A 14,420-nucleotide genomic window follows, 5' to 3' on the forward strand; every position below is an offset into this window, starting at 1 on the left:
AGTATTTCAAATACAATTGGCTTAGCATTATACAAATATTGGAAATTGTTTCTAATGGTTTCTATAGCACAGAAAAAGCCTTTCATTCTAACAAAATCGTTTATTTTTGTTATATAGCAAAAGTACACAATTTTTATTTAGGCTTGTACAATGAAAATTGTTGAACAATTTATAGATTTGATTTTTACAGTCGGTATCCCTCTTGCGATCCTTTTAATAATCTTTAGCTGGCTTTAATGCAATCCTGCGGCATTCGTATTTGATTTGTACAAAATTCAAAAATAACAATTTACATTTTAAGGTAACAGCTTAATGTCTAGTGTACTTATACTACGACGATTGTTGTTTGCTCATCCCTATAGGCGCGCTGCGGACAACAGAGAGGATCAAACGAGACGAGACGAAACAGTAGGTGAACATTGGTGCGGAGCAGTGGATCGGTGGAGGGAGAGTTCTGTTGGGGGTTTGGATGTGGAGTGGGCTCAATCTAGGGAAGGAGAAAATACAAGTCGTACACGAACAGAGTCTAAAGATCTTGAGTTACCGTCTGAGCTGCCTCTTTCGAAGTATTCAAACACATCATCAAAGTCGCCATCGTCGTCGCCGGAGCCGTCGTCGTCGTCCATATCGTCATCGGAGTCCAGCGGCTCACCATCATCGTCGTCATCATCGAGGTCTCCGTCGTCATCGTTGTCCGAGCCATTGAGGTTACGAAGCAGGGGAAAACCCATGAAATTTTGACCTATAGCAAAAGCTAGGGGGTGAGAGGATTTAGCAACGGAAGGCTCTGATTAAACGATAACTTACTGTTCTCGGAGCCCGTATCCGAACCGTCCTCATCAGATTCGGGCACCTCCTCATCATCTTCCTGCAAGCATAGACATAATATTTAGTTCAATATCATCCATCCGCCGCATGAGGGTTCTCAGATCTATGGCAGCGCCGATTCCGACTCCGCCACCACCATTAAGATTCCCATTCCCGCCACTGCCACTGCCATTGCCACCCAGTGTACGTGCCCGCCGTCGCACCCCAACAATTGAGCTGTTGGGTGCATGTTGGCGAGAAAGATTTGGACTTGCGTGCATGGCGGGACTTAGCCGGCGTAGCTGCTCCTCTTCAAATTCGTTGGGGCCGGCGGGTTCAGCGTTCTCCACCGGCTGTGGGCGTGCCGGTGCCTCCTCGAAAACCCGAAGCAGCGAAGCACCGCCAACATCGTTGGCGTTCGCCGACCCCGGCGCCACTGCGTCCGATACCTCGCTGGCCAGATCCTTAACCGCACGCACCTCTTCCGAGCGCTCGCTCTTTTTAACGCCCACAGCATAGATCTTCACGTAGGTCTCCTGTTTGGACTCGTAGCCGCTGTAGTCTTCGACCACGGCGATCAGACTCCCGTTGGCGCTGACGCTCAGATCGTTTATGTTGCGTTTAACGTCAATGGTCGCAATGCTCGAGTAGTCGTAGGCGTCCAGAACGTTGAAGCTGGTATCGTAGGTGGTCGTCTCCATGTCATGATCCCTATCCGCCCCCAAGCTAGCCCCGTAGATCACATGCATCGGTGAGAAGGTGCAGTTGCGCTGGTCCAGCACCGGCACTGTCTGCAGCAAATGGAAGGTGCGCAGGTCCCACACCTCAGTATTGGCGATGATCTACAAAAAGGTTTGGAGTTATTAACATGGTAGAAATAGTTCAACACAAATTTGTACTCTACCTCCAGACAGTTTGGATGGAAGACACCTGATATGCACTGATTAAACTTGTCGAACTTGTGGATCTCCTTTCCGGAACGCACATCCCAAAGAACGCCATCTAGAATTTTAAATTGAATTACAATTCAGCACACTCAATACTTCTAAATGTATTTCACTACTTACCCGACAAAATCAGCTCATCGGTTCGGCAAAGAGTTGCTCTGTTTTTGGTGTAGAGATTAGGTATGGTAGGCGTAAACGATGCCACCTTGGAACCAGTGTTTATGTCAAAAAGCGTGGCGCACTGGTTAAAAAAATATAAAGTAATTATGTTTATGCTACTACAAATCATAAAATAACTCAAAACATACCTCATTCTGAGTGCCCAGCAGACGATCCTGCGCCGTTTGACTAAACTCACAGTAGGTGACATCGGGAAGACGCAATTTTAGCTTGAACTCATCGTCCGCAATGGACCACAGAATGCTGGTAGGTGTGCGCCAGAAGCTAGATGTGATGACCAGATCTCCGGCTCGGTTAGCCTTTATAGCATCCACGCTAAAGTTGTGGCAGTTGGAGAAGAACTGCTCCACGCCGTCGTTCATGTTGAACACTCGTCCGTCGCCCTGCTGCGTTCCCACAATGATGTATTTACCCACCAAATCGCAACAGGTAAACTCCAGGTCCTCGTAGTCCGCCGATCGAATACTGCGCCATGGAGAAAAGTGCGTGTGTACATAGCGACGGTCAAAGCGACTGGTATTAAATCCAGCTTGCGTTCGAGCATGCCGGCTGGTCAGGTTGTAATTCGAGCTCAATAAGCGACTGGGCTTTGGATCTGGACATTTGTGCGGCTCGTACAAATCAAACTGGGGGCAGGTCGTCACTGGATTGTTGCACAGCGAGTGTTGGTTGGTGAGGTATTCCGTAACGATTGTATTTAGGGTGATCCTCTTGGGGTGCAGTTGACCATCTTCAGGAAGACCAACTAACATGCCACCAGGCTCCAATGTCTGCTTCTGGATTGAGCGGCTGACCGAACTCCTATCCGTTCTCCTTATTTTTATGGGTGTCTGCGTTGTGTTAAGGGAGCCAAAATTTGGTATACTGACTCCTTCGGCCGCATTGCTACCACCGGCTCCAGCGGGCGAGAAGTCCTCACCAAAACTTTTGTTCAAGTCTCCACTGCCCATTATCGCTGCGTTCACATCTTGCATGCGGCTTCGCAGACGATTTCTGGACACCGAACTACTCCCACCGGGAAGAGATTTGTAGTCGAAAGGTGATTGATGGAAACTCCGCGTAGTGGGAGTCTGCAGTGGAAGACCCACCTCTCGTTGCAGCATTTGGGCTGTCTGGGAGAGACCATTGCTCTCCAGGTGTTCGAAGATAAGCTGATATAGCTGCTGTTTGTTGTACTGGATGCGCGTCTGAGCGATTACATTGGCCTTGTGCATGTTGGACAGCGATGGGTCCAAGGGATTGTTCAGCGGTTTCGTCTTACCCGACACTCGTTCTAGCAACTCTAATGCGTACTTTTGGAAGATTACGTGTTCCGCGCGCTTCTCCTGGAGTATGGGATCCCGCATCAGTGTCTGGAGTTGTCCGCTAGCGAAAAGTGGAAGCTTGCTGACGATCTGTCTGACCCGATCGGAGCGAGCAAGACCCGCCAAGGCCCTACAGGCCATGCCTCGTATGCAGTCCGCATCCGTAATGGGCCCTTTTGTTTGCATCAGCGATAACAAAACTACAATGCCATTGTTAGAGCACACCGACTCCCAAACACGTTCGATCAGCTCCTCGGCGTACTTGTGGTTGGCCTTATTCTTCCTGGAGGACGTTCCAAACTTAATCAGGCTGGTGCCGCTGTCCTTGCGGATGATCGGAGAGCAAACACAGTGGCACAGCACTGCCAACGCCGATTTGATAACCTCTGCATCCGAGGTTATCTCTCCTGCAGCAGCGCCCAAAACTGAGCAAAATCCGGAGGTAGTGGTCTTGTCTAGCATCAGCAGGCGCTCACAGAGCACAACATAAACTCTTGGGATAATACAGCAAACGCTGAGCACGTCCAGAGCCGCACGCACCGTCTCGGAGCGTCCACTGTTCACCCAATCGTAACTGAAGGCGATGATCCTAAGTAGCATGGTAATTCCACCTAGCTTCATCAGCTGATCCACCGGTTGCCAATGTGCCCGGATAGAAGTGTGCTCCTGGAGCGTACGAATCTGATCGTGCAACTGGTCGAAGGTCAGTTTAGCAGCAACGGTAGGATTCTGATTAAAATAGTGGGCTGAAGACGGTGACGGTGATGCCGCATTTGTCTGGCACAGAAAGCTATTGTACTTGTAGAAGAAATGGGCCTCCATATACCGCTTGAGGGCTACGCAGACGTGGCGCACCATTTGTCGGGAAGCACATTCTACGTCTTCGTTGATATCAGAATCGTTGTCGCTGTCGTTGTGGCTCGGATCAAGAATCTTCAGTACGGATATCTATTAGGCGGGATTAAAGATATATGCTATTAATCCATAATTTCCGTATATACCATTTACTTACGACATTGTACAGCTTTCTTAACCCATCCTGGGCATCAAATTCATCCAATATGACCTTAAACTGGAAGCTCAGACTGAAGAACATAGTGGCATGACACTTGGAGGAGTCATGGCAACGACCCAGAATCCAAAGAGCATAGCGCACCAGTTCTGAAATAAGTGGTCTTTGCATACTGCATATCCGTTCCATGGCGTCCTCACAGTATGCTAAGTAGTAGATGGCGATAGACACACCAGTGGTCGCCAAACTGGGGCGGGGCACTTTTAAAAGAAGCTGCAAATATGGTAAAGTTACAAATAATATCATTCCTTGCAGGACAATTCACTGACCTCCAGTCCACCGTGTGCAATAAACTCTAAAGCAAACTTCTTGTGGCAAAGAAGGGAAGCCAGATACTTTAAAACTTCGTAGGCCAAGCAGGTGTCCCTGCGATCCAAGTTCTCCAGATATCCAAAAATTAGCTGCATCACATTGTTCTCGAAGGCCATGGCTAGGAACTCTTGATATTCGCCAAGACTGGTCAGGAAGCGCATAATTAACATTTGGCTGGTATCCGCTGTGGCCGGGTGCAAAGGAATATACATCCTTTTGTAATAGCGAGATACGCAAAAAGCATCTCTGCTGTTCTCAAAAAGAATCGACATATTAGAGGCGTCTCCATGCTGCGAGGAACTTGCTCCCATCCCACTGCCATTGTGCTGCGGGGATTGAGGAGCTGATGCATTACTGGCGCACGCCACCCAGCTAAGCATCCCCGTCGTACTGCTGTCTGCCGACAGATTATGCATCGACGTATTGACATCCGAAGTGGCGCTCTTGCTGATCGCCAGCAGCATGTGCAGACGCTTAATCATCTTGGGCACCAAGCGAATATTCTGATCACGAAAATTGATGGCAATGTCGCTCACTTCCATGGCTTCGGCTAAAAGACCGGTGGCATAGCTCTGAAGCGGTTCAATGCTGTCCTCCGCCCAAGAGTATATGCGATTGATGGTTCCATCCCCTTCGGCGGTCTGAAATACAGCTGACGTTTCCATTCCAGGCATTATCTCCAGGATAAGGCGGCAGGCCAGGATGTTTAATTCCAAAGAGCTGCGACTGACATTCTGGCGACTGAAATAGTTCTCCCGCAGGTAGTCGTTGAGGAGCTGATAGAACAAAAAGATATCACTAGTTAGCTTAAGTTTTGGAAACCTTAAATAGGAAGAGGAGCATCTTCATTTTCATTGCATTTTAAAAAGCAAGAACCTTACAAATCATTATCACATAATTCTTTTCTTACTTTGCCCATAAAGGTATCCTTCCGAAAGAGCAGCTTGAGCAGCAATCCGTACTGACAGCTGGGATCGGCTCTATATGGATGGCGTGAGTCCAAAGGATCCGGATCCTTGCGCCGATACACGTCCTTCTCACGCTCGAAGATCTCCGCCAGGCTGTGAAGGCAAAGGCATTGAGTAGAGTTTATGAGCTGATCTAATGATCTTAAAGCACGCTTACCTCCTGAGAGTGGGTACTGGATCGTATCCATTTTGGGTCTGCTGTTGCTCCCACTTGTCGATGATCTGGGTGAGCTCCTTCTTGGTGGCCTGGCGACGGTCGGCGGCGGCGGTTTCCTCCGCATTTCCACCGCTATCGCTCTCGTTTTCCGCATTTTCCACGCTCATGGCGTCGTCACCATCAGCGTCTTCCTCGGCCTCTTGTTCCCCCCCATCCTGTTGTTCAGCGGCGTCCTCTTCCTGGTTATCGCCCGCCTCCGCCTCCGCCTCCTGCGTGTCGTCGCCCTCTGCCTGCTCCTCGTCGTCGCTCTGGTAGGCCACAGCCACCGCTTCGGCCATCAATGCCGCCTCAGTCGCCGCCTCTGCCTCGGCCGCAGCCTCTGCTGCGTTTGCATTCTCACTACCGCTGCCCTCAGACATCGAAATGGATTTCTGGGTATTGGATGCACTTAGCTCCTGATCCGGTGGTTTTCTTTGCTAGCTTTTGGACACTGCGAAACTTACTTCTAATGGCGAAATAAAGCAAATAAATAAGGCATTAAATACCACGCGCTTTTCGCAAAATTAGTGTGACCTTATGCTGATGGCGGTGAAATAACGAGGTCAGCTGTCGCAAAAATGTGTTTGTTTTGATTCTGCAGCAAAAAAAACTAATATTAAATTTATTTATATTAATCTAAAGTACACGCAGTAATAAAACATTTGACTATTTCCAAACTAATGCACAACCAAAAGCGCGCCAAAAACGATGTGCTGCTGTGAGGTGAGCGGAACGGTGGCATTTGGAACACTGCGTTTACGTTTTCAAATTCTTTACTGCTTCTTAAGCGATTTTAAAAACAAAAATACAGTTATGCTGAAAAACGACCAAAAATGAAGTCAATATGCTGTTTAGCTGGTTTAAGAATTAGGCAACTTTATATTAAGACTAGATTTTACAATTTATTAATTTTTAAATGTTAATGGAAATTTGCGGTTAAATTAGGAACAACGTTGCCAGTTCCAATTGCAGTACGTCTGCGGTCTGGTAGCAATGTCATAATGCGGACATTGCCGGATCGATTACATACGCGGTCTGGCAGCCCTCCATGCTTCAGCTCTGAAAATGTTGTGAAAAGAAAACGCTCTTTTCCCAATGATTTGCGTCGAAATCGGAAGTGCTAACTGTGCGGGCGAGATAGTGATAATGCCGATCGAGTGAGGACAAGACACTAAACGGGCGGAGCGACTGCGCTGCGATCGCCCCGCTTCAGCAATTGTGTGTGTGTATCATGGACAAGCTACGAAACAACAACAAGGAGAATGCACCCATTGAGTACCCCTACCCACAGACCCCCCGTCCCTCCCACGCCTCCTCCTTCGACACTACCCCACTGGAAGCTGGCGAGGATGCGGAGAGCAACAAGAGCACACCCTACTTCACGCCCCTCGAGTACCTGCAGACGTCCTTCGAGTTCCCCTCGCCCACGGTGGAGGTTGTGGGCGGGGTTCCGGGCATTCCCGAGCACGAGGATCAGGAGGAGGAGGTCTTTACCCCCCGACAGTTCACCATTGCCAGCCCCCATCCAGCACCCCACCACGTCCACCATCCATCCAGCTCGCAGTCACCCACATTAGGTCGCAAGTTCAAGAGGTTATCGCAGTACGACCGCCGATCCTGCTCGCCGCACATTACAACCTCCAGTGGCGATGAGCGGGTTAGTGGCCGTGGCATCGACAAGGAGAACACCATACCTAAGGGTGGATCGGTCGATAAAGACCTGGAGAACAGCTTGTACTTGTCGAAGAGTGAGCACAACTCACCCACCATCCTGTTTAAGGATGAGCCATCGACGACGCCGGGATTGGAAGCCAGTCGCCTGAGTTACTCCCCGAAACTGTTGTCCTCCATCAACAACCTAAACGTGTCGGGTTCGCCCCTTAACATAATCAACTCGGCTGGCTACAAGAATGGCAACTTCTTTCGCTTCCCGGAGATCGATCACGTCGTGCAGGATGCGCCCATGGATACAGGCAGTTTGGAGGAAGCTACACGACGGGATCGTAGTCCTGCGTTGGCGGAGCCGCCGGAACAGCAGCAACAAAAATCGGAGGGCCGAAAGAATCGAAAAAATAAAAATAATCTAACCATTCGCATTACGGACGTGCCCATAAAAAACTCAAGCCAGCCATCACCATTGCCCAAACCCAAAACACCGACCATCAAGAGCACCAAGGAGAAGGCACGCTCACTGGACTCGGCTGCCAACGAATCGGAACTGTCAATCGTGGTGCACAACATAACCGAATCTCATGGCAGCTGCGATGACATGGAGACGGGGCAGAGCAAGCCATCGACAAGTGTCATCCACCATCACCATCTTCAACAGCCCGCTTCCGCCATCCACTCAACATCGCTCTCGCGATTGGATAGTCACCTAAGCTTGGCCAATCAGAGGCGAACGCCGCGCAGAAAGTCACCAGGAATAAACACCACTGACTGGCTTATGTACCACCGCAAGCAGAACCCATATCAGGTGCAACCGACGCACTGCAGCTCCACGACCCAAAGCTCCTTAGACTCGGACGCTAGCCTAACCCCCAGCCTGGGGGACTTTGAACTGAAGTCCGCCTGCAGCGTGGACGGTGGCTCTAAGTTTGGAACAGGCGCAAGTCTAGCGCCGAGAAGCGCCCACAAGCACAATCAGTTACTGCACTCGTCCAGCACAAATTTAAAGACGCTTCCCGAGTGCCTTACCCTGGTGGAGTTCTCCTCCTCAGGCGGTGGTGCTAAGGAATCGCCTTTCAAGCAGAAGTCTATGGATCTGCCGATGCCGACACTCCAGGCAAAGACCACAGTGTCTACATCATCGATGAATCTTCTCCAGCGTCGGGGATCCAATCACAGTTTAACGCTCAACCTGCACAGCTCCTGTGGCAACCTGATGAACAGTGGACTAAGTCATTCCAACTACAGCCTGGGCTCAATACTCAACTCCAAGTCCAGTTGTAATTTGGATGCAGGAACCGCCAGCCAAATTCGCACGGATCAATTGCCACAGTCCCATCTGCTGGCTAGCAGCCAGGGTAGTCGGCAGGGGTTGTTCAGAAGACGTGGATCAAACCACAGCATCACCCTAAAGACAGGGCACACTACAACATCGTGTGGAGATTTAAACTCTATGCAGCAGCTCCAACAGCAGCAGGCAATGCTAAGCGCGGAAAAGTACAACCGACTCAATATGCGAACCAATTCCACCGGCTCGGGATCAGGCTCTGGATCCAATGTACCTACTCCAAAACGAGGACTTTTAGAACGCCGTGGCTCCAATCAAAGCCTCACTCTAAACATGGGCAGCATACTGGGTGGAGCAGCAAGTACCGAGATACAGATGACGGACATTGGGCAACCCAAAGTCACCGTTTGCAGTTGTGCTGCCGCCAACCAAGCTCCGCATCAACGGAAATTCTTTAGCACCGAGAACCTAAACAGCAGCAAAGCCAATAGCCAAAAGTTCTTTGGACAGGTGTGCTTCGGTTCCGCCTCGGATTTGCAGCCAAATCCTCAGCAGGATTCGGTGGGTGAAGATCAGGCCATTGTGGCCACTTGCACTTGTGCTGGAACCGTGCGCAACATTATGACTCGTCCTCTGTCGCCGCAAACGACCAGCGAGGAGTTTAAGATCTACTTAGCCAGCATACAGATGCTGCAGAGCGCCTCCAATCCGCTTAATCAGTTTGATCTTATTCGGCTGAACTATGTGTTCGATCACAGCTACCAGACGAACAGGAACATCATAGAGCAGCCGCCGGTGCTGGGCTCTAACGCACGGGATGTGGAGACGCCCACTGATCTGGTGGCCCCCAGCTCGGAGGACAGTGAACTTCTCGCATCCTACCAGACAGTGGTCAAAAGGATCGCGCAACCAATACCGGAACTGAAGGAAACCGAGCAGAAGAGAATCTTTCGTGATCTGCACAAGGAGTTCTGGGACCTACCGCTCAATCACCAAGAGAAGCCTATGGTCTTCGGCTCGCAGACAAAAAATCGCTACAAGACTATCTTGCCCAACGAGAACTCTCGCGTGCTGCTCGAATCCGAGTCCAGCGAGCTGACTCGCTTGCTGGGGGAAGTCAAACGAACCAGCTCCGTGACCGCCAGCGAGGATTTGCCCTACATCAATGCCAATTACATCAAGGTAAGCTAACTATATCCGATTCGAATGTAATTCTTATCATCCTCTTTTTCAGGGACCCGACTACGTGTCGAAGTGCTATGTGGCCACGCAGGGTCCGCTGCCCAATACGATCTTCGAGTTCTGGCTAATGATCTACCAGAACACGCAGCGCTACATACGTCGCTGCGTGGATGGAGGAAGCAGCAGCAGTCCTCACGTTGACAGGGAGCAAATCCTGCAGCAGTACTTCCAGAAGATTGTCATGCTCACAAACTTCACGGAGGCGAACCGGCAGAAGTGTGCCGTATACTTCCCCATCGAACTGAATGAGATCTTTGCGGTGGCCGCCAAGTGTGAGGTGTTTCAGCTGAGTGCGGTTGCCCGGGATTACTTCGATCGGTATTTAACGCCCACCTTTGTGCCGGACACTGTGGTGGCTTCCTCGGATGCGATCGACTATGAGTTAGGTGGCCGGCACATAGGCGTGGAGTCGGTGAAGGTGACGCTGGAAGGGGATCTGCTGGAGGCTTTGCCCGCCCAGGGAAGCTTCTTCCTTATTAAAAACGTCGGCATTGTGCGAAGGAATGGTTACTCGGTGAGAAAACTGGTGCTGCTCTATTGCATCCGTGTGCCACAAAGTGCTAGCTACCACCTGCAGAAGATCTACTGCTACCACTATTGGTACCCTGACTGGCCGGATCATCACTCGCCTCGGGACATCAACACGCTGCTGGACACATGCTTGCATGTACTCAATCTTGGAAAGTGTGAGTCGGAGTTTGACATCTACGATGACAGCAGGAGCGAGAGGAATGCCCATCTGGCGGCTCAGCGTCTGGAGATCTACCAGCAGGACATCTTCAATGCAGTCCAGCCCCTTCCCGTTATCCACTGCTCGGCTGGGATCGGGCGCACTGGTTGCTTTACGGCCATCCTCAATGCAGTGCGCCAGTTGCGGCAATCGTTGGCTTACTCGCTGACCGGAATGCTCACAAAATCGCTGACAAGCAGTACGGCAGAAGAGTACCATAACCCAACGGACAGCGACAGCAGCTTTACTTGCAACACCATACGGCATATTAGCCACATTCTGGATCATCGGGAGACGGAGGCGGTTACGACGCCCCCATCATTCGACCGTCTGCCTAAGATGCCGGACATTTTCGTGGACGTCCTGGGCATCGTTTGCAATCTTCGCCTGCAGCGGGGCGGTATGGTCCAGAACTCGGAGCAGTATGAGCTAATCCATCGGGCCATTTGCCTCTATCTGAAGCGCACACTCGCGTTGAGGCGATTTTAAAAGTGCGAAAAACCAAGATCAACAACTTTTTGACGACGAAAGGATGGAGATAAAGAACAAAACACCAATTTACTATTTGTAATCACAATTTTTGTGGCCCTTATTTTAATGAAAGCAACCGCTACGGACAAGCAACAAGTAAACCAAGAAACCATGGCTAAAAGAGTCTCGAAAATGAAATATGGATGGCATTCTCCGAAGAGGACGAAATGACGGAATGCTTTCAATGTTTGCTAAATATTACTATTACCACATATTCTACATATATATAAATGTTTATTAAGTGTTGGATGTATGTGTGTTAAATGTGTACATAAGTGTAAATGTTTCCGACTTTTGGTGTGAACTATGCTTAAACTAAAGTTAATTAACAATTATTATACCCTACCTTACCTTACCAAAACCATACCTTACCATAAAAATGCGCATCTATACAAAACTCGGGACGTTCGTCGGCGTCCCTCGGTGAGTTTGGGCTTGGGTGCGGAGAAAGCTCAAACCTTTTTCAAGTTGGACCCTTCCCAGGGTCCTTCTGACTAAAACACCAATTTCTCCAATCCCGAGCTGACAGCTCGACCGCCGGACGTTGACCAGAATACGGACAAGAGTTCATTTAAAACACAAGATAAAAATTCGATAAGTAAAATGGAAACCCATAAATGAACTTGTATTTACGTTTATGCAATGGAACTAGTCAAATAAAAATTAGAAACATTTTAAATGTAACTTTAATGTGTGAAGTTGGCAGTGTCATTTTCTGGTTCTCTATGCTTAAGTAAAGGAAAATTGGGGGGGAATGAATTATTCGGATATAGCGGCGCATTTTATATAAAATAGTTGGGAGCTTCAAATTAATTTAAAGTGAGCTTTAGAGTGAGTAAATTAAATAAACTTTTTTTTACAATTTTTAATTTAAAATTTAATAGTATTTCATATTATATAAATAATGTCGTCGGCTCTTTTTTCATAATTATTTTACCATGTAAAATTATTATTTTAAGTTAATTTAATTGATTCCAATAAGCATGTTAACCCTATAAAGGCATTTGAATTCAACATCAATTATTTTACGTCGGAAAGCACTCATGCAGCACCAGCCAAGGGTTAAGCGCATGAAACAGCTGTTTGTGACGAGCAAAGTTCAGCGGTTTCGGATTCAGGTTTTGTGATTGCCGAATAATTGTTGATTAGATTGTTTACCAAACCCGTAACGGGCTGAGCTGATTTCACAATGCTTCTTCGTCCGTGTGGAAGAGCAATCCTTACCAGGTTTTACAGCAGCATGAAGGTATGGTGTGCCATTCGCAGTCACAACAAAATGGTTCAATTGCTAAATTTAAGGTGAAAGTGCCAGTGAAGCAAGGCGTTGTGGTGGGCCGGCAGAAGAAGCTGGCCAATGGCTTGGAGTACAACAGTTTTCTAGGGGTTCCCTATGCAGAACCACCACTGGGTGAGCTTCGTTTCCGCGTAAGTTTACGATGAGCTTCGAGATGCAAATGTAAATAATTTTCCACCTGGAATTGCAGAGCCCGCGGCCATTGGAGCGCTTTCAAGAGCAGGAGATGGACTGCAGCAAGGAGGGGAGCATGTCCCACCAGCGGGATCCGTTCACTTTGGAAATGGCCGGCTCCGAGAACTGTCTTTTCCTTAATGTATATGCACCTAAAGCTAAAAGCCCGGGAACTCCTTTGCCCGTCATGGTCTGGATTCATGGCGGCGGCTACTTCTTCGGCAACGGCAACAGTGACTTGTGAATTTCCAAAAACCTACAAATGTTCCAATTTACATATCTAATCGAACTTACCGCCTTTCAGCCACTTTCCCGGCAAGCTCATGGAGCAGGAGGTCATTGTGGTCACCCTCAATTACCGACTCGGTGCTCTTGGATTCCTTAGCCTGCCCGAGGAGGGAATACACGGGAACATGGGACTTAAGGATCAACGTTTGGCCCTTGAATGGGTGCAGGAGAACATAGCCAGCTTCAATGGCGATCCAAATAACGTTACCCTCTTTGGCGAGAGTGCGGGCGGTGCTTCAGTGCATCTGCATACCCTGGCCCATCATGCCAACCGACTGTTCCACAAGGCTATCATGCAGAGTGGAACAGCCAACATGGAGTGGGTGTTACAGAATGAGGCACCTGCCAAGACCAGACTTTTGGCGAAACTTCTGGGTGGTGGTGATTTTGGCGGCAACACCAAAGCACTTTTGACTTTCCTTCAGTCAGAAAAGGCCACACCCACTGCCATTACGGGTAACACATTAAAGGTCTTAAGCCCCGATGAGCGACGACGGCACCTGCCCTTTGCCTTCAAGCCAGTAGTGGAGGACAGCAGCAGTCCGGATAGCTTTCTTGACCAGAACATCTTGGAGCGGATGCACAAAAAGGACTGTCACGGAAGCATGCCATTGATCATGGGGTACAACTCTGCCGAGGGGCTGGCCATGGTGGTGAAGGCCAAGCAAAAACTAGAGGCCTACGAAAATGATTTGGCCAGGATGGTTCCACGCAATCTGGTGCTGGATGCACAGGCTCCAGAGGCGCAGGAAGCTGCTTCCGACATACGAGCCTTTTTCTTCAACGGACAGGCACTGACCAGGGAAAACCTGGACAACCTGGTGGATCTGTTCTCCGACTATCACTTTATCATGGATATGCAGCATGCAGCCGAGATTCACGCCAGTTGCCAAACGCAGTCTCCTCTGTACTTCTATCGCTTGGACTATGTGGGCGGTCGTAATCTGTACAAGAAGATCTTCCAGAACGAGGACCTTCGTGGAGTGGCTCACGCCGATGATATTTGCTATCTGTTCCAGATGGCGGGTGACGAGTCCGAGATGAGAAAGGATGACTTGATGGTCACGGAACGACTATGTGAAATGTGGGCGAATTTCGCGCGCAATGGAAATCCTTCGCCGATTTGGAAGCCTGTCAAGAAACCGCAGGATGGTGAGCCCTTCCAGCTAGACTGTCTACTTATCGATCGGGAACTGAAGATGTGTACCAACCCGGATGGCGAAAGGATGGACTTTTGGAGGAGCATGTACAGGAGGTACAGGAGCAAGTGCTACGAAGCTCTGAGAGCTAAACTTTAACTCATAATTACTAAGATAAACTAAATAAAGCAATACTCCCCCAATTGCCGACTTTTTTTCCAGTCTTCGAATGTGACAATTGTGGAAAGTTTCAAATATTTTGAAGCTGACAATTTATATT

At 49.0% G+C, this 14,420-nt stretch overlaps 3 protein-coding genes across 5 annotated transcripts; 2 read left to right on the forward strand and 1 right to left on the reverse strand.

The window, feature by feature from the left end:
• Positions 1 to 99: 99 nt before the first annotated feature.
• Positions 100 to 6,334, reverse strand: LOC120444829 (protein mahjong). Of its 3 annotated transcripts, XM_039624786.1 has the most exons (11): positions 5,748 to 6,333; positions 5,533 to 5,683; positions 4,580 to 5,398; positions 4,251 to 4,523; positions 2,063 to 4,186; positions 1,875 to 1,995; positions 1,712 to 1,809; positions 1,287 to 1,649; positions 808 to 868; positions 545 to 754; positions 100 to 487 (listed from the first exon to the last, which is right to left on the reverse strand). In XM_039624786.1, exons 1-11 carry the CDS (start codon positions 6,164 to 6,166, stop codon positions 483 to 485), a joined length of 4,644 nt encoding a protein of 1,547 aa, XP_039480720.1. In that variant the 5' UTR covers positions 6,167 to 6,333; the 3' UTR covers positions 100 to 482. The 3 variants fall into 3 exon arrangements, 2 of the variants coding, with proteins under 2 accessions (XP_039480720.1, XP_039480719.1); XM_039624785.1 differs by having other exon boundaries at positions 100 to 754; XR_005615713.1 differs by lacking the exon at positions 100 to 487 and having other exon boundaries at positions 667 to 754; positions 808 to 1,649; positions 5,748 to 6,334.
• Positions 6,335 to 6,804: 470 nt separating this feature from the next.
• LOC120444923 lies at positions 6,805 to 11,944 on the forward strand. The gene is made up of 2 exons (XM_039624921.1): positions 6,805 to 9,924; positions 9,977 to 11,944. The coding sequence occupies exons 1-2, from the start codon at positions 7,018 to 7,020 to the stop codon at positions 11,201 to 11,203; spliced, it is 4,134 nt and encodes a 1,377-aa protein (XP_039480855.1). The 5' UTR covers positions 6,805 to 7,017; the 3' UTR covers positions 11,204 to 11,944.
• Positions 11,945 to 12,229: 285 nt separating this feature from the next.
• On the forward strand, positions 12,230 to 14,343 carry LOC120444563 (juvenile hormone esterase). Its single transcript, XM_039624319.2, has 4 exons — positions 12,230 to 12,491; positions 12,545 to 12,670; positions 12,730 to 12,953; positions 13,018 to 14,343. Exons 1-4 carry the CDS (start codon positions 12,435 to 12,437, stop codon positions 14,297 to 14,299), a joined length of 1,689 nt encoding a protein of 562 aa, XP_039480253.1. The 5' UTR covers positions 12,230 to 12,434; the 3' UTR covers positions 14,300 to 14,343.
• Positions 14,344 to 14,420: the final 77 nt, after the last annotated feature.

The sequence above is a fragment of the Drosophila santomea genome, chromosome 2R (assembly GCF_016746245.2).
Source record: "Drosophila santomea strain STO CAGO 1482 chromosome 2R, Prin_Dsan_1.1, whole genome shotgun sequence".
NCBI lineage: Eukaryota > Metazoa > Arthropoda > Insecta > Diptera > Drosophilidae > Drosophila > Drosophila santomea.

What these genes read in the sequence shown, in the direction of transcription:
- LOC120444923 (XM_039624921.1), top strand. Translation starts at nt 7,018, where the DNA reads ATGGACAAGCTACGAAACAACAACAAGGAGAATGCACCCATTGAGTAC. An exon ending in TCAATGCCAATTACATCAAG is followed by an intron (nt 9,925 to 9,976) that starts GTAAGCTAACTA and finishes CCTCTTTTTCAG; the next exon opens with GGACCCGACTACGTGTCGAA.
- LOC120444563 (XM_039624319.2), top strand. Translation starts at nt 12,435, where the DNA reads ATGCTTCTTCGTCCGTGTGGAAGAGCAATCCTTACCAGGTTTTACAGC. An exon ending in GGTTTTACAGCAGCATGAAG is followed by an intron (nt 12,492 to 12,544) that starts GTATGGTGTGCC and finishes GCTAAATTTAAG; the next exon opens with GTGAAAGTGCCAGTGAAGCA. An exon ending in GGCAACGGCAACAGTGACTT is followed by an intron (nt 12,954 to 13,017) that starts GTGAATTTCCAA and finishes ACCGCCTTTCAG; the next exon opens with CCACTTTCCCGGCAAGCTCA.
- LOC120444829 (XM_039624785.1), bottom strand. Translation starts at nt 6,166, where the DNA reads ATGTCTGAGGGCAGCGGTAGTGAGAATGCAAACGCAGCAGAGGCTGCG. An exon ending in TAAGAAAGCTGTACAATGTC is followed by an intron (nt 4,187 to 4,250) that starts GTAAGTAAATGG and finishes CCCGCCTAATAG; the next exon opens with ATATCCGTACTGAAGATTCT. An exon ending in TCCATCCAAACTGTCTGGAG is followed by an intron (nt 1,650 to 1,711) that starts GTAGAGTACAAA and finishes ACCTTTTTGTAG; the next exon opens with ATCATCGCCAATACTGAGGT.